We start from the raw sequence: 27,483 nt of genomic DNA on the forward strand, positions 1-27,483 counted from the left end.
ACACAGATCTATACATGATAAAACTGCATAGGACTAAGCACACACACAGGCGCGTGTACGCGCGCAAACACACACACACACACGCACACATACACATCTAAACCTGGTAGAATGTGAATAAGCTCTGTGGGCTGCCGAAAAGTCAGCGTCCTGGTTTGATTGTGTACTGACGTTATGCAAGATGCCGCCACTGTGGGAGGCTTTGTGAAGATGCACAGGACCTCCTTATCCATTTCTCTGCTTTTGCAACTTTCTGTGATTCTATAATTACTTCAATATAAAAAGTACAAAGAAAACCTAGGGAGTATGTTTAAAGATATGACACATATCTTCAGAGGTACAAATGATCCTCAACCTAAGATGGTCTGACTTTGATTTTTCAACTTTATGATGGGCTTCCTGGGACATACCTCCAACACCCATGTAGGTCAAGGAGCACATGGACTTAGAAGAGTCCAACCTGTGAATTTTCATCTTTACAATAGTATTAGTACATTTTCAACAATGGATTTACCAGGGTGTAACCCTCTAAGTTAAGGAGCATGTGTATATATGTGAGGTGGAAATAGGAATGAAAGAAACAAAAAACAAATCATTTGAGAGAATAAAGACAGATGACTCATCAGCAAAAATACTTCCAGGAAGGCCAAAAGGAAAGGCTTGGAAGCTGGGAACTAAATTTTAGAGGACTTTGCACAGAGACATTAAGGCATCTGAAGGAATCCAGTGCTCATGAGAGACTGGTATAATTCAGAAAAAGACTGTGTTCCATGGCTGCAGAGAATCATTTCCATGTAGAGTGAAAGGCCACACCTCCCCTGGGAAAGCCCCCAGTGGGGAAGTCAAGCCTGCTTAGTGACAGGCTCTGCACTGGAACCAGATAATCAGAGCACCCATCCGAGAGAGGTCAGCCACTCTACATAATGAGCACTGTGCACCTTTAGTCAATTTCCATGTTCAGTTTAACCACCAGATGCCTGATGCAGTCTCCAGCTCTGCAAGTGAAAGAAGGAAAAGAAATCTGTGCCCTATAAGCAGTGGGTGCTTGAGAGAGCACTGGGTAGGTTTTCAATATATGCCTGGGGCAAACTCGGTGAGGACCTGAGGGCCAGAGGAGAGGCAGCTCTGAAAGGCCACACACTAAGAAGCCAAACAGCACTGGCTTCCCGGGAAGCCTCCCCTGGCCCCAGGGCAAGAAGCTACTGGCTCTGGCTTTCTCCCTCTTCTCCCCTTGGGACACTAACCCATGATTCCAGCACAAAGAAGCCTGCCTGCTCAACTGTTTGGCATAAAGTCGAGGCCAGGCTGGTGCCTGCAACAAAACATCTCCAGGTGGCTGGGAGGCCTTTGTTTTTGACTTCTGAATAAAATGAAAGGTTCCTCTTTTCCCAGCCATTACTCAAAACAAAAACTTGTCCCAGTTCAGTGTGTAAGTTTGCAGAAACAGAACCAAGAGGCTTCCTTTACTTAAACCCAGCAAGAATCACAGTGTTATTCAAGTGGGAATGATTTTTCCTGGGAAACCTTGGCTTCTGAGAACAAAAATCAATGCAAGGGCAATGAATCAATTCCAGAAACAAACTCTGGCTGAGAGCTCAATGTCACCACCTGGTTGCCTCAAATAACCCACAAATTTCGAACATAATTATCAGTTAACTCAGGACCTAATTTTGAGAATGAAGTTGAATGAATATGAATGAGTGAAAACAGTTATGCTTTTGCTGCATTTGAAAATGGAAATTTCATTCAATCACTAAATCTATCATTAAATCTCAGAATAATGTGCTAGAAATAGACGTTACTTACTGCACAGGCTTTCACTGAGTATCCGCCAATTCTAGGAGGTAGACTAGCTAGTGAAAACACAAAGGTAAGTGAGACAAGTTCCTGGGCTTCAAGGAACTTAAAATCTACCAAGAGAAACAAATAAACAAATGTCTAAAATGTTGGACACACAGAAGCAGAAGCATGTTCTTTTGGTCATTCAATTTTGGTATCATCTCCTCGCACATTACCATTGTCTTGAGAGACACTTTGGAATGAATCAGTAAAAAGAGTGAATGAACAAATAAACAGTGAAAAATGCATTCAAAAGTTAAGGAGGACAAACAACAAAGGACACGTACGTAGCAGGAGCACTGTCAACAGAACTGATGTGAAGAAGCGATACACACAGTACCAAAGGGAATGCACACCGCAGTGGGACTGAGAGCGGATGGCACATGCAGGAGGAGAAAGATCTCCCCAAATAAAACCCAAACTTACGTTAGGCCAATCAACATTCCTTTCAAATACTTCAAAAAACAAAACAAAAACAGAACAAAGCACCAAGTTACAAGTGTTCTAAAAGCAGGCTAAGAATCTCAGGATTCTTTTTAGGGAAAACGGTGTCCTGGAATACTTCCAAATCTGGGCTTGAGGAGCAAACTGAGGCTGAAATCTCTATCAACCACCTGCTGCACTCTACCTCGAGGTAGAAAATATTTGTCCCCTAGGTAAAATGTGTCCCCCTTTCTCTCTTCTCAGGATCGTGTCTATTCTGTCATCTGGGCAAAAGAATCACAGTCCAGAGTTCTCAGTTTCTGGAGTCTAAGGCCTGGCCTTCAACAAGACTTCAACCATCACCTTCTTCCAGGGGTTTCTTTAGGAGATTCCTGAGCTAACGCTAAGCAAATATCACCTTGACCTCACACCTTTATTTATTTATTTATTTATCTGAGACGAAGTTTCACTCTTGTTGCCCAAGCTGGAGTGTAATGGCTCCATCTCAGCTCACCGCAACCTCCGCCTCCCAGGTTCAAGTGATTCTCCTGCCTCAGCCTCCCGAGTGGCTGGGATTACAGGCATACGCCACCACACCAGGCTAATTTTGTATTTTTAGTAGAGATGGGGGTTTTCCAAGTTGGTCAGGCTGGTCTCAAACTCCCAACCTCAGGTGATCCGCCCACCTTGGCCTCCCAAAGTGCTGGCATTACAGGTCTGAGCCACTGCGCCTGGCCAACCACACAACTTTTTTAAGTGAGTTGTTATGACCTCATGTTTGTATTACTTGTTCATCAGAGGGCCAGAAATTTATTGCAAAGACAGATGGTGACAACTATACTCCAGATACAGTGACGAAGAGAACCACTGTGGGACATCGGGCAGTAAGGAATCTTAACTTCTGCCAGGAGAGCCTTTGGTAGGCAACCTCTAAAAAGCTTCTTGATTTTGCCTAAATGAAAAAGATAAGCTACTTTTTCTGTCTTTCTCTATGTAATTTTAAATTGTATGATCTGCTGAAGAAGAAATGATTCAGATAATGTGTATCTTTTTGCAATTTTTCGTTCATCTGATATGTAAATACATTTAGTGACTTTATGCAAACACCTAGCAAATTAGCATGATTTCCTCTTCTTGGTCCATTTAGCTTTTCATTTTAAACTAATTAAACTTGTTCTAAGCTTATCTTAGTTTTCATTCAATAACCAGCTTCAAAATACAATGACTCTTTCATGCATGGAACCTACCAAGTATTCCTGGGAGTTTTTGGGTTTTTTGTACAGCACAGAGAAAGAACTGAGGGAAATTCTCTGGCTGGTCAGGGAAAGATAAATCTACTGAGAAAATGGCTCGGGCGAAAAACAAAGTCCAAGCACACTGAGGGGAAGAGATAGGCTGCATTCCAGCCTGTGGGCAGTGTCCCTGAAGGCCTACGCTCCAATCACACGGGCACACATGTGTCCTGCTATGCCCTCCCTAACTGGGCCCCAGTCCCTCCTTGGTCCTGGGTTACATGAGGTGCACACAAGTAAGACGGAGCACACTGGGGTAAACATGCCAGCTTCTCTGCTACTGAGATGCCCTTTCACAGAATGCACAAAAAATCCTGCAATTGTCAAAGGGAACCACTCAGTCCTTAAAACTGATCAAAGGTCTCCTGAGTGTACAAACTCAGACATACTAGAAGTTCCTATTGTGTAAGTCAATGAAAACAAAATGTATTTTTACTTTTAAATAATTTCCAAACCTAGTGACAATACAGACTCCATGGTCTTGTAAGTGGATGCTCTTATTAGAAGGTTTTTCCTTAAAAACGTTGCTGTTACAAAAACCAATGAACCCAGACGAAGCCTCTGGACAAGCGCTTTGTTTCTGTCTTTGAGACAGGGTCTTGCTCTGCTGCCCAGGCTGGAGTGCAAAGGTGTGATCTCGGCTCACTGTATCCTTCGTCTTCTGAGCTCAAGTATCCTCTGCCTCAGTCTCCCAGGTAGATGCAACTACAAGTACCACCAATCCCAGCTAAATTTTTTAAATTATTATTTGTAGAGAACAGCTTTTGAAAAAAACACTTTCCTTCCAGTTATCCTTTAGTGTCTCCAGTTATCCTTTAGCTCTCTGAAAACCATTGCAGAGTTGAAAAGGTGACTCAAATCATAAACACTTCTTGGTGGGAAGAGTCTTCCGTCTTATAAGGAAGCCAGATCCTCACCTCAGACTACTAAGCTGCCACACAAATACCAGCTCCAATCTCCTGGCTCGGCACGTGCCACAGATGCGAGGCCTTCTTCCCTCTGCCCCTGCCTCTTGATGTGGCCTCTGAGCCACTCCCAGCTGCCTGACACTCTTCCTGCCTCTCCCTTATGGCATCTTGATGTCCAGGGCAGCTGCGGTCCCTGGGCCCCAAATGAGGAACCTGTGGACTGGACATCCCTACCCAGGTACTTGCCCTCAGAAGGGTCCAGGCTGCTGTGCTCCAGGCCCGTGTTCTCTCGATGTCACACAGCTTAGTGAACTATGGCACAATGTTTTCATACACAGATCACCTTAACCCTCTCCTTCCCGCTCAGCTAGGGTGTAAAAACACGTAAGGAAAAAGGAGGCTAAAGTGCTAACACCAATAGCAAAGAGAGTAACACATGATCACACACATGACAAGTGCCGTGAACAGGTGCGTGTAGGGGGAGCTCTAGGAGGTACAGGGAAAGCAGCTAACTATGCCCGTCCTCGTCTCAAAGGTGCCACAGAGTCATGGATCCAGGGATGCTGTGTTCAACAGGCTGCAAGGAAGAATGTGATCTATGCTGTGAGGACGCGGAAATCTTCAGGCTGTTCCCTGCATACCAGAAGAATCACTGATGGTGTCAAAGCAGGGGTATGGCCTACTCGAATTCGTATTTCAGAAAAATTACTCTGGTAGCAGTGCCACAGGGAGGCTGGGGCAAGGAGCCAGTAGAGGCAGGAGGGCAGCAAGAGACAGGCTCAGTTCAAGACAAGCAGGAAACTTCCAGCCTGGTGGCACGTGCAGCAATGACTAGAAACTGCCACACAACAATGACCACTTAACGCGTCTCCTCAAAATAATAGCCCGTTTGTAAGTATTTTCAAGAGCAATTTGAGTGACGGCATTCTGAGGAGCAGGGAAAGAAGTTAGCTGTGCCCGTTTCCATCCCGATGACCGTCTCAGGAGCAAGAAGCACCAGCCACTCCGCAGAAAGGACTGAGGGCACCAGGCAGCAGCCTGGGCAGGACTGAGCACACAGCCCGGGGATCCTAGCAGTTTGCTGCGTATTCTCCTCCACTCCTCCCTGGCCTCACAAGGTTTCAGAGGGAAATCTGCAGTCAAAACATTCCAGCGACAAATGACCTGACTGAGGACTAACTGCCCAAGATCTCAGAACTGGCAGTGCAATTCTTTTCCTTTAATGGAACTGGTGGGTCTCTGAGCATTGATGCTTTGAAACGAGGCAAGCCAGGCCTCGCCCTCCCCTCTTTCCCCAGTAGTCCTACTCTTCCAGATCCTTCTTTCCATCCTATGACCATGAGCTTCCATGTGATAATCCCCAGTTACCCAGAAGGGCCCCCTCATTTCCAATTCATCAAGCGCTGTATTAGAATATGTTATGATCCTTTGTGAAGGGCCTTGGTGATTGTCTTCCTTACACAGAAATAAGATGTGGTAAACTGACATGCCTACTCAGTCTGTAGTCACCCTGAATAGAAACTTTTATTTTAAATTCTCTTTTCCTCAAAAGCTACATAATAGTTTCTTTCATGTAACTTTATATAATTTCTAACAAGAGTAACATGTATATGCAAGGTATAATTAGTACTCACCTATTTTTCACACACCAAGTAACATTATTTCATATCATGAGATAAGCTGATCGACAGGAAACCTAATGCCTATGACATTAGGTTTAATATTATTTGTACCAGGTTGGCTCTGGCACATTTAAACTCAATATTAGGTAACAATCACGTTTACTAGCATCTGAGAGAAGTCTCATAACATCCAAGGGCAATCATGACGGTAGATTCATACCCAGAAAGGACACCCAACAGCTCTAACCAACAACACGCAGGTTCCCTACTTATGGAAACGGACGTTCTCTGTCTCTCCCGACCCTCATGGGTCCTCTTTTTATGGTCAGCCCCAGCAAAGGCAGCCATGCACTCACACAACAGGAAGTCCAGCACAAGTCCTGCTTTTCCCCGTCCATGCAGACACACTCAGCACTAATGGGCTACGTCTTACAACTTGCCATCTTTCTCACATTACAACCAGATTCAGGTTCCTCCCAAAGAGTCAAAGACCCTTTCAGGCCCAGATTATCTTCTGGTGTCCTGGCGCCCTACCTCTTTCACATGGGTGTGAAAGGACACTGACATGTCCAGTAGGATCTTTCGCTGCTCAACACGCCGAACGAAGTCTTGAATCCGGTCTTCCAGCTGATGGGCAGCCTGGTAAATCTCTTCAGGGTCACACTCCCCAGTCTGAGCCAGCTGTTCTGCAGCTTCTAGTAATTTATCCGCATTGGTATAAGTGTTCTGCACAAGAGAACATCCAAGAGGAACAGAAGGTAAATAAAAAGCAAATCAGCCAAGCTGGGCTCCATAATAAACAGCAACACAGTCAATTTGTGATATTTGTGATCACTTACATGAATGAAATAGAAAAATATAATGGGGAGAGATGATTACAGGAATTCTGTGCAGAATTCCTTTTGTGCTGTTGTTTTAGATTGTTAAATTTTGAACACCATGGCAGAGCTCTTGCATTGAAGGTAGCTACGGACTATCTGTAGGCAATTACTGGCTGTCTTGTGACTCAGAGCCTTCAGATTTTTGCCCAGGTGGAGTCAGGAGACAATCCCCAGCAACAAACGCCTGCTTCACTTTTTCTTCCAGTTTATCACCAAGCGGAGAGCTCCAGTCTACGTCTTTCAGTATGATACAATGCTTTATGATAATCCTCCAAGTACAAGCTAAAGGTTAAGTTCCAAACAAATGTAAGTTGCTGTCCCTTTTCACACATTTCTACTTATTAGTAACTGTGTGCTCATCTTCTTTCTACGTAAGGCTATATATTTTTTTGTTTTGTTTTCCAGCCTGCGTGGCAGACTCGCTCTGTGACCCAGGCTAGAGTGCAGCAGTGCGATCACAGCTCACTGCAGCCTTAACCTCCTGGGCTCAAGCAATCCTCCCACATTAGCCTTCCAAGTAGCCGGAACCACAGACATGTGCTACCATGCCTGGCTACGTTTTATACTTTTAGGAAAGATGGGGCTTTACAGTGTTGCCCAGGCTGGTCTTAAACTTCTGGGCTCAGGTAATCCTCTTGCCTTGGCCTCCCAAAGTACTGGGATTACAGGTGTGAACAACCTTGCCAGGCCACATTTTTTGAGAAAAAGGAAATAATAACCATTATGGCTCTAAAGCAACCAGAGTTTTAAAGAGCTCAAAGTGTAAATAGGTATCTAAAATACTCTAAAAATCACTTTAATTCCTAGTAATCTGAGGCTATAAGTGGGTTCCTTCAACAGGCAAGCATGCGAGAGCCCTGATGCTATTACAGGAAGCTGCTACTGAGGGGTCTGTTGGTGGGAGGGGAGGCCTAGAAAAGGAAGGGAATGTCAGGGCAGGAAAGGAACAGAGCTCAGGCCTTCTAAGAAGGCCCAGGAAGCCCGCTTTTAGTTTCCCTTGAGAAACAAGCTGAATCCTCATCCTACTCAAACACAGTCATAAGGGGAGCAGAGAAGGCATCTCATCAGTAAGGGTCTGAGCAGGATATGAGGGGGTAAAGCAGGGAGGAGGGGGCCTCTGAGTTGGGAGACAGGTTACATCAGGAGAATGGAATTATGCAAGTAAGCCAATACCTGAGGGTTAACAGGAGCCAGGTTTCTCTATTTGAGAAAAGGGAGTTATAAATATAGAAAAGGAGAAAACTTGAGTTAACTCTTGGCATTGGGCTGGAATTGGAGCTATCTGTGTGAATACAGAGTTTTTAACAGACAGATGTGAATGTGCATGTGTAGATACACTGGGAGACAGATCTGAAAAGCAGCTTCACATATGGAACAATTCCGGACTGCACTCTGGAGCTTCTCTCATCCAGGCCCTCCCCTGCTACAGCTGGCACCTGGGCCTCTGGCCCCTGTGACCACGGTCAGCCTTGAGCACCAAGGGCTTTGCTGCAGAGAGTCTGCATGTGCTCTTGTCTACAAAGGTTCTCTGACCATCAGAGGCCACACCTGCAGGTGACTTCCTTCGAGGGAAGGCGGCTTGGAGGTCTCTGTTTACCCCCGGCTAAGCGTCACCTTGGAGCCCCCGTGTCTGCATCTCTAAGATGGGCACAACAGGGCCTCCATGCTGAATGAAGCTAACAGTGCAGCAAGCTGAACCCAGAACCCAGAGTGCCACAGACACACATTTCTAAAGAGCAGAATCCTGCTTTCTCCTGATCACCACTGCAGCCTTGGAATTGTGCACTTCTCATATTTGATAAGTGGATCTAAAGATGACAGAGCCTCCCAACAGCCAAGTATTACATTTCTTAAAGCCTTCCCACCTCTACTCCAACAGGTAAAGATACTATTTAAATGTCCCAAAGGAACAAGAGCATTTCTGAATGATCTGAGATGTGAATCAGCCATCGTTTATTTCACTTTTCATTTTCTCCTTGAAGAACACAAGGGAGTGCAAAAGGTGCCAGGGCTGGTGGGGCCTGTGTCAGCACCCATGCCTCGAAACCCCTGGCCAGGTTTTCTGGGGAAAAATACCTTCCTTGGGTCTTTCTGCAACAGGAGCACAGAGATTTCCTTGTGCTAATGTCAACCATACTCATCAGAAATGCTTTCTTCTTGGCACTTAACACTGTGCGTCAGAAAAGTGGGAGGACATGGATACTATCTTATTCCCATATCACAGGTGAGGCACAGAGAGGTCCAATAACTTGCCCACCAAGAAAGTCAGTAGAGCTAGGATTGTTAAAATGACCACTACCTAAGCCCCAGTTCCTCACATGAGGGGAAGCTGAGACGCTGGGCTTAAAGTGGGGAGGATGTCAGGTCAGAGAGCGTTCTGAGAGTCTGAGAGACCGGGCTTCTCCTGTCCAGTGCCTACCATCCTGTTCCCGAGCCAACTCACACGGGGCCCATTTTCTGATCTGTGGTGTGAGGGTCATCCCTGCCATGGGGATTAAAGGGAATAGGGTAAGGCCAGGCCAGGGTGGGGGCCTAACTAGTGTCCTCTTTTTTCTTGAGCAGTTGGTAAGACTCAAGGAGACAAAAAGAGCCACTAGAAGGCAAACATGCAGGAGACTCTGCTCCTCCCGCACCTGCCCCCGCTCCCCGGGCTGTTTCTCGCTAACCCGTGACCAGAGGCTATCCTTAGAATTCAATGGAAGATAAGGGAGTTTTGGATCTTAGAACAGATAGGAAAAAGAAGGAAAATGAGCCTTTGAGGCCTAAATACTTTCATTATAGTTGCTTGGTTTAAAGGACAACAAAGCCTGGATATTGAAAACTTCCAAGGTATTTTATTAATACAGAAATGTTATGAAGAATGATGGGCCAATACATCTGCAGTGCAAATTCAAAGCCTCAAGTAACTTAGAATTATCATCCAAAAGGCACACACATTCCCAGGGATCCTCTTTTTATCGGTGAAGGGAAAACACGGCATCCCAGGAGACAAGCCCACTGCCCTGCAACACGTGTGCACAGGACAGACTGAACAGCGTCACAAACGCGAAGGGCATACCCAAGAAGCGGTATGGATTTTTCCAGACACAGCATAACACAGGCAACTATGTATGTCTCTCAGCATTTGACCAGACACACACTTTTTTGTGGTGTGGGAGTGGGAGGGTTTTAGCTAGGTGAGGTGGCCCAGGGGTAATAGGACTTCGGCATCCTCCAGTGCTGCGGAGGACTGCAGGAAGAGCAGTCTCATTACTTCCAGCTGGATTCTACATACAGCCTCTGGCCGTCTTTAGTGAGACCAGCCCTACCGCTAAAAAAGCAAAGTCTCAGGTGCATTTGCCTTCTAGTGACTCCTATCCAAAAATTCAATACAAGGCTAGTATTCACCAAAAGATCTGAAGAATCTGAACCATCCTACTGTTCTAGGCAAAGATGGCACCACGAGTGCCTGCCGAGCTTCAGCATTTCTACATGTATTCTCATCATAGCAACCTGGTGAAGGTAGATATTAGGCATATTTCACAGCGAGGAAAACTGAGGCTCAGAGAGATTAAGTTTTCCACTGTTGTGCGATCAGAAAGCAGTGGAGTATATTAGTAAATTTTAGAAGTTATTTTCAATAAGGGAAAAAAAGCAGATGAGAAGATTTGATATCCTGTAAATACATGCCAATCTAACGAAATGCTTGATAGCAAATAATTTGCCCTGAATTCTCCACTAGTAATTTATTTTGAAAGATTAAAAGTCATACATCTTATAGTAGCAACTGAACTTATTGCAAAATGACAGCCTATTCTGTAGATCTGCATGCTCCAATGGCTGATGCCAATCAGAATTTAGAGCATGCTAGAAGTGTGGGGACGTTCTGTATGTCCATGTGTCACGGACACGGTATCCTCCTTGCAAAAGATGAATGAGTTAAGTGCTGACCAGGGAGTTACTTGTCTGCTTTTCTTCTAAAAACGGAGAATGAACTCAAGGTCTCCTGCTTTCCTGAATCACACACTGTTTTATCCAGGAAGACAAGATAATTACATGGCACACACGAAAAGCTGTTGACAGAAATGGCTTCCTGGATAATAACTTTGTGACAGGTTACATACATCTCTGGAAGGTAATCTGAATCCAAGGAGATAAGCAGAAAAGAGTGAGCGTGGTTTAGGAATTCACAGAGCAGGTACTTATGAAGGGTGCTATGCCAAGGATTTACTAATGACAGTAAAGATATCTCCTGTGCTCTCAAAACCAGATTCTTCCTCGAACCTGAGTTTTCTAGGCTTTACTGGCTGTTGTAATCATAACTTTTTAAATCTAAAAAAGGAACAATAACATGAACAACTATTTCGAAGGTAGAAGGTCATTGTTAAAGAGTATCTTTCTTTCTAACAGTCATTTGCAGAAAGTTTCACATGAAAAGCATTTTTTATTTCTTTTTTTAACACTAGCCCATGAAAATGCAGTACCGCTATTCATACCACACACTATACATCAATTAGCATGGATTCATTCAACAGGATAGAGCTACTCACAATCACTGTACAAAATTAAGGAATGGACCCTCAAATTAATCACGATGAAGTTCTTGACTCTGCAAAACTGCATGCGAAAAGGATCCAAGTGCTTCCTGAGGAGACTACAGCAGTGTCTAAAACTAATTCTGAAACCCAGGGCCCCTGCAGCTAGGTCTTGTGGCTGCAGAAGTTACACTGTATGATTCGCTTCCACCACGTCAACATGAGGTTCGAATTTTGGGTTCCTCCTTCTCAGAATGCCAGAATTGTTCTATATAATATATCTATATTTAGTACATTTTTAAATGAATTCAACCATAAAATTTCACCACTTCCTTTCTGAATCTCTGTTGTGTTACTTCATCAAGCCACAACTCACTAGTTTAAAGAAGTTGACTACAAGAAAAATCTTATTAAATAAATTACTGGGCCTATTTTCCAGATCAGAAAGTTAACCTTACTGAGTTAGCGACTTGTCCAAAGTCACACGGCTTGTGCATATTATCGCCACTGCTCAAACCCCACAGATCCCGTACTCAGAACACACTAGACTCCTGGCTCCTGTTTCTTAGGCACACACATTTAAAGAAATGGAACAGGACAAGCAATGCCTGGCCTACCATTACAGAAACCCAAAAGGAACTGTCACTTCCTGACTATAAATTGGAATTTCACAAACTAGTCAACAGGCACTGGTACAATAAACAAGGCAAAAGACATCCAAGCCACATTTCTGTTCCAAGAACATCACTTTTAGAAAGGGTCACCTGACAAAATCATGTTTTTGCTAGGCAATGACAACGTCACTCTGGAATCGGAGCATTTACCTCATCTGAGGTGTCAAACACATCAAGCTAAGGCTAACTCACCTCAAATGCAGTTAAACTGTAATCCAGAATCAACCACATGGGTATTCATGGGATAAAATAATGGAAGCCACTGTTTTACCTGTGCCACTTCTTCAAAATCTTCATGACGTTTCTGCAATGCTCTGGCCCGATGGAGAGATTTCCCCACACCCGTATGTTTGCTCAGAAATGCTTCTCCATGGTTCTCGATCCAGTCTAGCACCTACAATGAAATACAGGTACATGTGCTATAAAAACAGTGTCCTCCCACGTTCAACATTTAAGGCTATCCAATGAAGATACCGTCTGTTGTCAAAACTCTGTAAGAAACAAGAAGCAAACAAAAAAAAAAATGGGAAGTAGTAATTGGACACTAATTTAACTCACTTGATAATTACAAGCTGATAATCACATCAGCTTTCCCACCAGGACATTAATCATCTCTTACATTAGAAGTGTAAATCGTTCTATGTAGAAATGTTGCATGCAATAATGATTAAATTAAATCTCAATTTATTTATGCGCCATTGCGCCACCGAACTGACTTAAGTTTTGTATAAGATAGTGATTAGAAGCCACCCAGGGCCAGTTTAACCTAGCAATTTTATAAGGCTTAAAACTACACAACTAAGGCAATTCAAGTTTAACTACAGAATCAGTTTTTTTCCATGTCTTCTTCAGAAGACTCAAAACACATTAAATAAAACCTAACACTTACATGCTTCAGTCTTGATCTTGCAATTTATTCTTTAAACTATGATGCTGCAAAAGCTAAGCATTCCATGAATTCAATTACTTAAAAGTGCTTGCTAAGTGAAATCCACCACACTAAAGAAAAAGTAAACGCAAAGCAGTACAAGCTGATGTTTTAAAGTTCATAGTTGGAACTGAGTAGTTCATTGGGTCTCACACTTATATCACAAAACACTGACATATCTAACAAACTGGAACTGAGCCTTGAGCAATATGGGTTTGAAATGCACCGGTCCACTTTTAACGTGGTTTTAAGAAATAAATACAATTGGCCCTCCGTACAGAAGGGTTCTGCCTCCACAATCAAGTGTGGACGGAAACTACAGTATTTGCAGAATGTGGAGCCCACATATACAGAGGGTCAGATGCAGGACTTGAGCATGCCTAGATTTTGATATCTCTGGGTGGTCATGCAGACACTGAGGGACAAGCGTATTTATCAATGGGTCAAATGCCCACTTTGTCCTCTTTGATGAATAGGAGACAACTAGCAAAAAACGATGTCAGTGATGCTAGCTAAAAACGAAAAACTTTAAAAGATTTTAAATATTTAAACCTATTTGTTAATGCACAGCTACAGTATTGAAGGCTCACTCAGACTTTACATGTTGTAACTCTGGTGCTCTCTTTGTCCATTCAGCCTGCTCTAACAAAATACCTTAGACTGGGTAATTTATAAACAACTGAAACATAGGGCTTCATAGTCTGGAGACTATTGCTTTACCTTGTGTATTGAGTGCACTGTTTTAACTAGCTTTAACTGGTGTATTGAGCGCATTGTTTTAATTCATGTATGAGTGCATTGTTTTAACTCCTGTATTGAGTGCATTGTTTTAACTGGTGTATTGAGCACACTGTTTTAACTGGTGTATTGAGCACACTGTTTTAACTGGCAGATTGAGTGTGCATTACTTTAACTCCTGTATTGGGCGCATTGTTTCAACTCATGTATTGAGCACATTGTTTTAACTGGTGTATTGAGCACATTGTTTTAACTGGTGTATTGAGAGCACTGTTTTAACTGGTGTATTGAGTGCATTGTTTTAACTGGTGTATTGAGTGCATTGTTTTAATTAGTGTATCGAGCACACTGTTTTTTGAGTGTGCATTACTTTAACTACTCAACTAGTCTGGAGACTATGAAGTCCAATAGCAAGAAGGCAGGAGACTCAGTGACTGATGATGGTTTGTTCCTTACTGATGGCACCTTCTATGTGTCCTCACATGGAGGAAGGGGCAAACAAGCTCTCTCTGGCCTCTTTTATAAGGGCACTAATGCTATTCACAAGGGTGAGGCCCTCATGACCTAATTCCCTCTTGGAAGCCCCACCTCTTCTGGAGTATATTTCAACATGAATTTGGGGGGGACACAAACATTCAGACAATGCAGATCAAAATGACATTGGACTAAAGAACAAACTGGTACACACAACAAAGACAGTGGTTAGAGGGCTATCTGAGAAGCCAACCAGCCACGGCTCTGCTAATGGGAAAATAAAAGGGGCTTAGCTTGTGGTTCCTTGCTACAAAAAGGATCCCTTGCCCTTGGTCAACTGTACTGTAGAGAGATCAGCCATGTTCACAGATATAGGGAAAGAAAGCAGCAGCTGGTAAGGACCAAAGTGTGACATGTTCTTCCAAACCACTGACCTTCACACCTGAGGGCCTGACCGAGGGTCCTTTCTGCTCAGGGTCTAGCAAAGTTAGTATTCCAGGTAAACTGCAGACCTTAACAAACCTCTCATGGTCCTCTGTACACACCCTTATAGAACTGGCAGGCACTGAGATCAGAAGTGTGGGAGGTGTGGGGTGGGGGTAGAGGCCAAGCCTGGTCTCATTTCCACCCCTCCATTTCCAGCACCGCTGTATAGCCACATAGAATTTAGCTGTGTGCTCCTAGGCAAGTTCCTTATTCCTTCTCAGCTTCAGGTTCCTCACCTGCCCAATGTTGATAATCACGCGTAGCTGTGAGCATTCAATGACCTTTATGTTAAGCATCTTAATGTCAGCGTGGCAAATGGCGTCCCCACCTATAACCAGAACCCATAGTAGGCTTCCATCTCATTTCAAGCTTCTGATGGCACCGGCTGTACATATTCCATTTTAACTAGTATATTTAGTACCTTATTTTAACTAGTGTATTGAGTGCATTGTTTCAACTAGCACATTGTTTTAACTAGTGTATTCAGTGTGCATTACTTTAACTCGTGTATTGAGTGCATTGTTTTAACTTGTGTATTGAGCGCACTGTTTTTTTGTTTTTGAGACGGAGTTTCGCTCCTGTTACCCAGGCGGGAGTGCAATGGCACGATCTCGGCTCACCACAACCTCTGCCTCCTGGGTTCAGGCAATTCTCCTGGGTTCAGGCAATTCTCCTGCCTCAGCCTCCTGAGTAGCTGGGATTACAGGCATGTGCCACCATGTCCAGCTAATTTTTTGTATTTTGAGTAGAGACAGGGTTTCACCATGTTAACCAGGATGGTCTCGATCTCTTGACCTCATGATCCACCTGCCCCGGCCTCCCAAAGTGCTGGGATTACAGGCCTCAGCCACTGCGCCCGGTGAGCGGACTGTTTTAACTCGCGTTTCGAGTGCACTGTTCTAACTGGCATATTGAGTGTGCATTACTTTAACTCATATATTGAGCACATTAACTAGCATATTGAGAACACACTTTAACTCATGTATTGAGTGCATTGTTGTAACTCGTGTATTGAGAACATTATTCTAGCTAGCATACTGAGCACGCTATTTTAACTCATGTAGTGAGTGTATTATTTTAACTCATGGATTTAGCATGCTGTTTTTCTTTCTTGGGATTAAAAAGAGTCCCTAAAGTGCAATAATATATATATACAAATAAATTTTTTAAAAAAGAATACCCCATAGAACATAAACAAAGCATTAATAAGTAAACTGCTAAATAAAAGTGGACATAATAAATGACATAAAAAAACACAGAGAAGAAATTCAAAATAAATCTATAAAGCCTCTCCATCTTTTATATTAGATTTCACATCCAATATCGGCAACTTTTAGTTTCTTTATTCTATCTATTTTATAATTAAAAACAATCATTCTATATTAATGGATTTTTCAAAGTTATTTTGAAAAATATGCTTTAAAATATACAAGAGATTTGGAAATTAATATATATATCATAATACATTTAGTATCTTCTTTACTAAAAGTTCTGCTTCTATTTATCAGTCAACAAAAATAAGAATTCTATAAAGTAGTATAAAGCTCCTATATTTTGAGTCTTAAATTAAATATTTATAATGGATTCTAAAATATTTTTTCTATTTGATTAATCAGCATAAGCAAAAATTGACATGTTATTACTCAACTAATAAAGACTTATAAATGTCAAGGAAGAATTTAGAAAAAAAAGAGAGAGAGAGAGAGAGAGAGAGAGAGAGAGTCCTGTAAGGTAGCGGTGCGCTCCCCACCTGATTTCGAGGCAGACACAGAGATGATGAGTTGTGTGTTCTACCGTCTATCAGTATACATTATAAAACACAGGTCTATTCTACTGCTAAAGAAATGTCTCCAGGACAACTTCTGGACCTCTCAGCCTTGACAACTGATACATTCAATGGAACGTGCCCCTGGGCATGAGGCCAAACCATGCAAAAGAGAAGTATCAAATATTTGTAGCTTGAAAAGAATTTAGAGGTACACGAGTAACACCTCTGCTACAGTTCACCTGCCTGTAAGATCTCCAGGAGGCCTAAGGAGACTTTTTTTTAACTATATAGTATATTCCATGTATAACTTAGGTAAAGAGAAAAATTAAGTCACCAGTAGCAGCAAACCTGATGGTTACTGGAGAGTCCACAGAGTCTACAGTTTCAAAAAATAAAAGATAAACATTATTTGGTAGAAAGGGCCAGAGGAAGCAAAATACAGTATTTTTAAACCAATAAAAATTTGTTTTATAATCATATGAAAGTATTTTAGGAAGTGTATGTTGGAAATGAAAGCTGCTATGAACCAACCACTCTGGATTATAATGGGCATTTTTCTTTTAGTGATTTCTTCAGACAGAAATGTAAACACCAGGTGAAATTGTATTTCCAATAAACACGAAAGTAATTTAAAGGAATATGTACAAATTCCAATAATTTCCACTTTATTAAATTAATTGCAGACAGCTTTGAAATCCAGCTGATATTGAAAACCAAACTCCCCAAGAGGCTGTTGATTCTCTTACAAGTATGGGTAGATTACTCAGATTACCAAGTGATCCTGAGTCAATATACCTGGTCTAAGTAACATTTTAAAGACATGCTTGTGAAATCTTTCCATTTTAAACATACAAAGATGAGCAAATTAAAGGCCTTTATCTACCCAATCCAGCCAGCTGCACCCTCCACCCCTCCCCAGACAGTCCTGTCATCTATTTGCTCTGTGACCTCAACCTCACTGACAATAAGGCCGGCCTGGGATTTGCTGCTTCCCTTCCTGATAAAAAGGACAAAAAGCTGATCCCTTCCCATGGCTACTCTACACAGAGGCAGAAGATCAGAGCTGGAGACCACCACCACCTTCCTCTGTTCAGAGGGCGTGGTATGGGCTCATTCCCCTGTACACCAGTGCCCTCTAATGGACAAAAGACAGTCCCAAGGTCATGGTTGTTCCAAAGTGGACCACCCACACTTGAAACAGCTACCTTCACTCAGCACCTGAGTCAAATGTCAGAAGGCAGAAAGCTGTTCACAGTGTTTAGCTTAACTCCCTTTTTGTAATGAAAAGGAAACCAAGGCCCTAATTGCAAGACTGAACGTGACAGTGGTATGATTATGACATTTGACTAACAATCATCCTGCCATCTGAGCACCTGCTGTGGAAACAGCTTCTGACCTAAGGCTGTGCCTGTGGCGAGCCATCCATCCCCACAGTGAGCCCCAGGTAGGACGATCCCTATCCTCTTACAGATGAAGACACAGCCAGGGCATGGCTTTACGGGAAAGCTTAAGTGTGCACTGGAAGCCAGGACGCCTGCCTCTGGGCTCATCCTCCTGGCTACACTGCCTCTGCCTCTGTCGGGACATATAGGTGAGATGAGAAAGGAAAGCGCTCCATTTTTGTTTCAGAATGGTTCAGGCTATTGGGTAAACAACCTCTGAGGAAATGGCGCTGTCACAATGCTGAGCAAAATTGGTTTAGGGTAAATCTTCGAATAGTTACCAACTCTCGGTTAGAGAAGACAAGAACCGGCCACCAGCACTGCCTCCCCTAAGTCCTGCTGCAGAATTCTGGCCATACTGTATAACCTATCTGTAAATTAGTTTCTGCAGTAAGTCCCTACTACCTTATACTCAGTATCTGTGGACTTGTAGATTATTTATGGATTCCTATTTTTAAGTAATTACTATTTAAAATTTTGTTAAAACACGCACACACACAATCATTCACTCTCTGTTATGGTTTGTTTGGCCCCACCAAGTCTAACATTGCAATGTGATATCCAGTGTCAGAGGTGGGGCCTACTGGGAGGTGTCCCAGTCATGGCGGCAGATCCCTCATCAGTGGCCTGGTGCCACCTCAAGGGAAGGAATAAGTTCTAACTCTTAGTTCCTGCAAAAGCTCGTTGTTGAAAAGAGCCCAGCACCTCCCTCCTCTTTCTCTTGCTTCTCTCTCACCATGTGATCTGCACATGCAGCTCCAGCTCCCCTTAGCCTTCCACCATGAGTGGAAGCAGCCTGAGGCCTCCCCAGAAGCACATGATGGAGCCACCCTTCTTATACAGACTGCAGAACCGTGAGCCAAATAAACCTGCTTTCTTTAGAAATTACCCAGCCTTAGAAATTCCTTTATAGCAACGCAGACTAAGAAACACACACTAAACCCTCATCAAATAGGAGAGTACATCAAAGTCTACCTCACAACAACATACGATGTGAAAACCAACGTAAATGATATTTTTCCTTTAAAATGCAGAGGGGTTTCTTGCAAATTCTTCCTAAAATAGTTTTCTATCATCATCATGCATCATGTCATTGCCATCAGCTTCATTTATTGAATGACTCTTCTATGCTCTGCTTGGGAGGGCAATAAGGTTCATGATCTCTTAACCACAGAAAGCTATGAAATTCCAGAACTTGGTTCTAAAAATTCATCTGTCAATAAAACATAACCTGAGGGTACTTATAGTCTTTACTGAGTCCTTAATAAGTGCAAGTCCTTAAGGATTTAGCTACAGAAATATCCATGCATTTGATTGGGGTGGGGGGCTGTCCAGAAATCACTGGAAGTGCTATTTTACATACTGTGTTATTTTTCTAATCTTCGAGAAATTCTGAATTCTGAATCACAAATAAAGAGAGAGCAGACTTTTACCATTATTTCTTTTAAGCAAGAAATTGAGGGTCAGATAAATAACCTGCCCAAGAAAAGAGATTCCATTGCAGGTCTTCTCGACTCCAAACTTACTATGTTCCACTGCAATTTGTAAATACTATCTGAAAACCTTTAAAATATTTCTAAAACTAGAGTTCCATCTTTAGAATTGCTACTTGAAAAGCTACATAGTACATCTGACATAAAGTAACCAAGAACATACTAAGCCACTCTGTTTTTACAGGTAGTTCCGGATCCAGAGCATGCAGGGAAATCAGATAATCATCTGTCAACTCCAGCCACTGCTTTCAAGAGATAATACATAATGAATTACTGTGTTTTAAGTCACATTAATGAGAACCCCTTCTAAGTCCTATCTTACACACACAAAAATGAAAATAAGCTCCGAATCTATAATCCGTTTAAAAAATACATGAAACAAGTGAAAAACAAAGGTAAAAATCTAAAGTACTCTGAATTTGTTATTTTTTATATAAAGTCAGGTTTTTCCAGTGGCAAAATATAGATTTCCTCCCTGCCAGCCGATATTCTCTATAAAACCAAAATTAACAACCTGGTTCCATTTATTTTAGTTACTCACGGCTCAATCATTGTCTTTTATTTAAATCACTGGGGAAACTGATAGAGAAATGAACATACTGGATTTAGAGCTTTCTTGACTATCAAATCAATGGTATTTTAGTGATATGCAACAAAAGATGACTCATTGACTGAGCAACATCATTTCCAATCAGCTAAACATAAGTAGGTGACCATGAAGGAAGACTTTCAGGTAGATAATGTTAGTTTTTATTAAAGGCTGCTGTTTGGTACTGCTGTAAGGATATTCGATATTATGCTATTAATGAAAATAACTTGTAAAAATCACAAAGGAAGGAATCCTTCTGAGTTTAAATTACTGGAATTCATATGCTCATCCTGTTCTAGTCTAGCTCACACTTTCTTTTCTAGTGCTCTGAGCATATTTTACTCATGAAATCACTGGTCTTATTTTTCCCTTTCCCATGGAGACCAAGCTCAGGAAGACCCCAGACGGTATCATTCACCCCCAGCATGCAGAGTGGCAAGGGAGGCCTGAGGCAGCCGAGTGGGGCTCAAGAGTGGTCATGGGAGCTCCTTTCCCCTCACCTTTTCCCTCCCTTTCCATTAATCCTAAGAAACTAAACTAACTCTCTCTTCTCTCTCTCCCCCCATCTCCTCCCACTCCCCCACCCCCTCTCGGAAAGAAAGATTCTTTCTTCAGTATCATGTTGATTTTATTCTTTGCTTAGCTCACAAGGTAGGCAACCTCTTCAGACCCAGAGCAGTAAAATGCAGTAAAAACACCACGAGGTTCTTGGCGCTTCTGCCAAGCCACTCGACTTTCCCAAGGCTTGGTTTTATTACCTGGAAAATGAGGGGGCTCCAGCTCCAAATTCTATTGCATGTGTGACATAACTTTTAAAAGTGAAATGAAAGAGACACAGAATTCAACACACATCTGTGGGCTATGGGGACTGGGGAAACAGTGGGAACTTTTGAGGTCCAGCACTCACCACAGACTGACAGTGAAGATGCTTTGGGTGAGGGGTGTGTGGGAGGGATCCAGCCCTTTCCCCAGCCTTTGTCCTCTCACTGTTAAATCTGCAGCTCCTTCAGCTCCTTCCCAGCTGTGGTTCTTGTGATGACTGCATTCCAGTCCCATCTCCTCTGTGCTCACTATTACAGAAGGTCATTAGGAGCTGGCTCCAGACCCACCATGAACAGCAGGCAACCTCTATCTGCACCCAGTGGTTCCCAATCCCCAACCAAGCCTGTGCCTCCACTCGGCACTCCCTAATTCTTACAGATAACTCAGAAAAGATGGCAATCCTGTAGCCATTCTAGTCAAGAGACACAATCAAATCTGCGAGTGTGGGAGTATAAACAGAGCAAGTGTTAAGCAGCTAGGGCTACATGATTCTGACCAGTGGAATCAGAAAATTCCCTCCTGACTCAATGAGCAGATGACAAGGGAGTTCAGAACTCAAACTTCACTTAAAAGCTAGGTGTAGTGTAGGAGATGCCAACCTAAAAATCCTGCGTCAGGCTTCCTGCACAGCTGGCTTTTCCAGGCTGAAGGAATAGGCTGGGACCTGAGGCAAATCTGTGAAATGGCTTCTCTATAGACCTGGGATGTATTGCTTTGCCTCTTAGGCATATGCCAACTTCCCTCCTCCAGCTGGAATTCAGCATAAAAGACCCTCATTTTGCATTAAAATTACCAAAATCCTCATGAGAGATCTCACAATTCCAAAATTCCCAAGCACTGAAATTATCACTTCCTTCCTTGGACACCTCCAGTTCTCCAACATCGATCAAAGATTCCATTCCTTCAGGGAGATCTTCCAGACATAAGACCAACCCTCCCCCATTTTATAATAAATGAAACAACTTAACCTAAAAGAATCTTTAATTAGCAAAATTGGGGAATTCCTTAAATTTCTTCAACTACTCATTCAGTCATTCAACAAATACTGACGTCTGCTCCTCCAGACACTTGGGAAACACCAGTGAATGAAATGCTGATAGATGTCTCTGTGGTCCTCACATTCTTACTCTCCAAGACTTACTCACCCATGACTTGCAGGGGCATTGTACTAATCTGTTCTCACACTGCTAATAAAGACATACCCGAGACTAGGTGATGTATAAAAGAGAGATGTCTAATGGAGCCACAGTTCAGCATGCCTGGGGAGGCCTCACAATCATGGCAGAAGACAAAGGAGAAGCAAAGGTATGTCTTACATGGCAGCAGGCAAGAGAGTGTATGCAGGGGAACTCCCCTTTGTAAAACCATCAGATTTCACAAGACTTACTATCACGAGAACAGTACAGAGAAGACCCACCCCCATGACACATGGGAATTATGGGAACTACAATTCCAGATGAGATTTGGGTGGAATCACAGCCAAACCATATAAGGTGTCCACATGGGAACCTAAGCAGTTCCTGACCTTTAGGTTTGCTCCTGCTATCCACCCTCTACTGCCTACAGCACCAAGTTAAAATGCATAGAACAGGAGGTCCTTTGGGCTTTGAACTCAATGAGGTGAAATGGGTAAAGTTCAATAGGCTAGCTGTGAGCATGGAGAGAGGGTGCTCATGGCAGTGAGCACCCATGAAGCACCAAGATGAGCCTGGTGCTGTTCAGATGTCACACATGGCCCTGACACCATGCACTGGCATTTGGTGCAGGTAAGCATGAGTTCCCTCAACAGGGGCCCAAAACCCTTGTCATGGAGGCCATGTTTTCTGTGCCTGGCCCCATGTCACCTTGCCGGCACCAGCTCCACCTCATACCTCCCCATCCACACTAGGCACCTGCATTCCTTGGATGGGTCCTGCCCTCTTCTATCCTACTCTTGCTGGAATTTCCGCTACCCACTCCTCAACCTACTGACCTTCTGTGCATCCTTCAAACAGCTGCTCAAACTCCACCTCTTTCACAAAGATGTTCCTAGTAGCTCTCAATATGAGAGCTGCTATTTGCCCCTCTACTGTAGGACTTTTCATTTTTCCTTGTGCACTAGACCTTTGACATTTGAGGAGAATACAGAAAAAGCTCTCGGGAATGCCCAAATTTGCACAAATCGCTAAAGTATAGCTATGCCCCATCAAAATGCACATGCAAGGCAGACAGACACCACGAAGAGGCTGCGAGTTTCATTTACCCCTCACTCTTGATAGCACCTTGACAGACAGGATTCAAATGTATGCCTTAGCAAATTATACCCGACAATAACCAAAGACACGTGTGTCACAGATGAGCCTGGCATGGTCAAATTTATTAGACTACAAAACCACCTGCTAAAAATAATCTGTTCTTATTAGATTATAAATTCCTTGAGAAAAGGAATTTGGAGCCTGTCAACATATTTATCCCTGAACGTTTCAGAGCTTCACACATTCAATTAAGATATTTTGGAAAAAGAAAAAAAAGAATGAAGTCTGGAAAAGAAGGATTTAGAGTGGACTAGGTTTGCCTGATCATTTTTTAAGAATACTAATTTAAGGTCGGGCGCGGTGGCTCACGCCTGTAATCCCAGCACTTTGGGAGGCTGAGGCGGGTGGATCATGAGGTCAAGAGATCCAGACCATCCTGGTCAACATGGTGAAACCCTGTCTCTACTCAAAATACAAAAAATTAGCTGGGCACGGTGGTGCGTGCCTGTAATCCCAGCTACTCAGGAGGCTGAGGCAGGAGAATTGCCTGAACCCAGGAGGTGGAGGTTGCGGTGAGCCGAGATCGTGCCATTGCACTCCAGCCTGCGTAACAAGAGCAAAACTCCGTCTCAAAAAAAAAAAAAAAAAAAAAAAAGAATATTAATTTAAAAATGGTCCAACATGGCCCTGGAGGGTTCTGCTAAGAGATACTTTCAAAGGGTTACAGGGGAATCAGGGGCTTTGCAGAAGGCATCCTTGCTGAGGAGCTTCCTCTAGGGGACTCAGCCTGCTTCAGGAAAGCAGACTTATGGGGTTACTCACTGCCCCTGACATCATGGAGTAACTATATCCCAACAATCCAAGAAGAGCCAGTTCAGCTGAATGAATGAGGCAGAAAAACAAGTCTGATGGCATCCTCTTTGGACTACTTCTACCCATTTGAACAGGTCCAGCAAAAATAAGTTACCTACTTATAGAAAACTAAAGCATACTCTAAACTAGAAAACACTGTGTAGCAGTAAGACAGCTATTCGTTCATTCATTCAACCAAACCTTCACTGAGAGTTACTCTGCACGGTAAGTGCTACACACATCGCTTCAACTACCTCGCCTGTCACGCCCAACTACTATCTGAAATGCCTTCTATACAGAAGTTACAAAATGGCCCCCGCTTATTATGAGGGAAAAAAAATTTACCATGAAACCAAAAGTAACCATGTTTTTTTAACAAACCAAACTCCCTGTGCCACCCTCCCCGTTCAGTTCTTCAGGGCCCACTGACAGGCATATTTGCTACTTCAAATATTTTTCAGCAGGTGCATTTACTCCTTTAGAGGCTGTGTTCATAAAACTGTACTCATTCCATGCCTCACTTATTGTTCAGTAATTTGATCTTCTTTTTTCACAGGTGCTTTTGTATCACCAAAAGACAAACAAATAAAACAACAACAAAAAAAGAAAACCACTGTGGTGTCTCTAATTGGTTTAGCATGTTCTTGTGGATTTCAGTTACTACTGTTTTTACAACTTTATCTTCTGCTGATAACATCCTTCTAAAGTTCTACTGTTTTTCTTTCATTTATTCTCAACTTGCCTCTCCTATGCTTAAGGCAAAAACCTCCCTATGTGTTAATTCCTTGAGTTTCAGAAACACGTTTTTGGTTTTGACGTCCTATTGTCACAATCCGGCTTTGATTAATCTTATCAGCCTCACTCTTCACCTCACAAGTCAAAGCCTATAGAGCAATTTCCTGTTCTCATAACAAGTCCAAACCATTCCAGATCATTCATCAACAAAAATATTTACCTGAATGAGCAACGTCTATTTTCTATGGAATGCTAACAGGATCACATATGCATTATGTGTATTCCAAAACACTTTGTCCTGCTAACATCCAAGCCAATGTTCTGTTTGTGAGAGGAAAAAAAGCTAGCATAAAGAACTGGCCTCACAATTATCATAATTACCTTGCTACACGTTTACTGTTTTCAAATTCAAGCATATTAAGTATCTGTCGCCAAATCAGATGGCCAGATTCAGCCTATTCCCAAGGGATTCCTTACCTTATGCCCTTTTCTAACCTAAGCACAAGGTTAGTGAAAGAAGAGCCATGAGAAATGGGGTGTGGAGGGGAAGGGGGGTACCCTTGCTGCTGCTCCCTTCGGTGAGTTAATGAGGCCCTCTCCTGGGAAGTGCATCAGTCCATGGATATATAATTATGCCCAACCCAAGGGACACAAAGAATGTGGGGATTGTTCAACAACTGCATTTAAACTGCTAACATTTCATGGTTTGTGGAAGTTTGGGGACAACTAAAAAACACAATTATTCATGATTTCAATCCCACAATGTCTGTCCTCTCAATCCCTCTTCACCACTGGCTCCACTCACTTCTTTCCTGCACTGTATTCTTTCTCTGGCAATTATCTTCTTGGACGAAAACAACATTGTTAAGAAGCATGGATAATAACAAAATAATCATTCCTGAGGCACTTTGTATATGTAACCTCAGAGAACTCAAAAATAAAAATAGAATCAAAGCATGACATATGAAAATTAAAAATTACAGGGGCATTCAGAGTCTTTTTTTTTTTTGAGATGGAGTCTTGCTCTGTTGCCCAGGCTGGAGTGCAGTGGTGTGATCTTGGCTCACTGCAACCTCCGCCTCCTGGGTTCAAGCAATTCTCCTGCCTCAGCCTCCTGAGTAGCTGGGATTACAAGCATGTGCCAGCATGGCAAGCTTATTTTTGTATTTTTAATAGAGACAAGGTTTCACCATGTTGGCCAGGCTGGTCTTAAACTCTTGGTGTAGGGTGATCTGCCCACCTTGGCCACCCAAAGTGCTGGGATTACAGATGTCAGCCACCGCACCTGGCCCTTTCAGTGTCTTTTGAAATTACCTGACTCACGGGAAGTGAAGAATGATAAGAATGACAGTGAATGACATACAGAGAATCTCAGGCTCAGTGGAACAAAGGGTAACTCTCCAAACTCCCAGCCCATTCAGCAGAAAACTCACTCACTTTCAGAGGACACTCAGGGAGATGGAAATCTGAGATCCTGAGAGTGGCTCTACTGCAGGCTTATCATGGTGGCTCCCAGCCAACTTCCTGAGGCCATGGGCTACCCTGCATACCCCAGGATTCCTCCTCCCCAGAGGGGACACCTCATTCATTCCCCATATTTCCCTCTATTTGGGGGCAAGGACATGGTTATTATTTATCCATAAAGCTATGTCATATTTTATTCCTATACATTTAATCCTTAAAATTTTTATTATAAAGAAGCAAATCAATGGGGAACTGGACTTACTCTTAATTTTTGTTTCTTTAAAACAAAACAGATGTCAATGCTTAGAAATTAGTAGTCATGAAAGTCCACTTTTCATTAATGAGACAACTAATTATAAAGCACGTACTGTGCACCATGGACTGTATTATCTACCCCATGAGAAGGCAAGCATGACCACCTCACTATTTAAGTAGCTGGAAAGCAGACAAGTCTTAACTAAATTGTAACAATACAATGGTGTGAGCACACCAGCATTATTGTCACAAATAAATATAATTGAGAATGATCTGTTTCTAGAAGAAAACTCAGACACTTCCCAATGTAGGCCCCACATCCTCTCCCAGGTTCAGCACACAGGAGCGAGGAGCTGACAGCAGCCTGAACATGTGTTCGTAGGCCCAGTTTTCACTCACAGTCAACAAAAAAGCTCCTCTTCTTATCTTCCAGTCACCACTCCTTCAGCACAGGTCTTCCCAATATGATGATGTGCTCAAACTCTACTCAATACAAGCCACTTCCCATGGAGAAGAGCACGACGCGAAACTGACCTGCTGAACGTCCTGCTGGAAAACACACAGCTGCAGCCTCTGATGGAGCCGGACCTTGCGGTGTTGCCAGATGTTCTCAAGCTGCCGCTGGTGGTGCAGCACCTCGTGGATGACATCCAGGACATGGTGCACAGCCTTGGAGTAGTTGGCAGAGGCCGTCAAGGAATCAGAGCTGCCAGGCGTCAAGGGCCGCTGGAGCTTGTCAAGGAGCGACTTCCCATCTTGGCTCACCTGCCCACAAAATAAATGAGTGATTCTTCAAGATCTGAGGTTGGCCTAGGCTGTGCCACAGATGCCGTCTTTGGATACATGCTTGTACACACACAGGCACACACGTACATATACACACATACCCATTCGCACAATATAGTTTTACTCAGAGGCAGTTTCATATAGGATAAAATTTAATACAATCAATCAGATATCCAATGACAAGCAAAGCCAAAAGATGCAAAACACCAACTGAAAATAAAAGAACATTAATTACTACAAAACACCGTAGTAGATACTGCTCAA

At 42.9% G+C, this 27,483-nt stretch overlaps 1 protein-coding gene across 7 annotated transcripts in view; it reads right to left on the reverse strand.

Moving 5' to 3' along the window:
* Positions 1 to 27,483, reverse strand: part of TRIO (trio Rho guanine nucleotide exchange factor) — a 376,037-nt gene that overhangs the window by 170,824 nt on the left and 177,730 nt on the right. For all 7 annotated transcript variants that reach the window (XR_013532357.1, XR_013532356.1, XM_035291759.3 and 4 more), the window contains 3 exons: positions 26,968 to 27,198; positions 12,425 to 12,547; positions 6,619 to 6,810 (listed from right to left, as the gene is read on the reverse strand). Coding sequence is in view for 5 of the 7 variants with exons in the window: in XM_035291759.3 (XP_035147650.2) it covers positions 6,619 to 6,810; positions 12,425 to 12,547; positions 26,968 to 27,198 (546 nt within the window). In the remaining 2 variants the exon portion in view is untranslated. The remainder of the gene's footprint in view (positions 1 to 6,618; positions 6,811 to 12,424; positions 12,548 to 26,967; positions 27,199 to 27,483) is intronic.

The sequence above is a fragment of the Callithrix jacchus genome, chromosome 2 (genome assembly GCF_049354715.1).
Source record: "Callithrix jacchus isolate 240 chromosome 2, calJac240_pri, whole genome shotgun sequence".
Taxonomy (NCBI): Eukaryota; Metazoa; Chordata; class Mammalia; order Primates; family Cebidae; genus Callithrix; species Callithrix jacchus.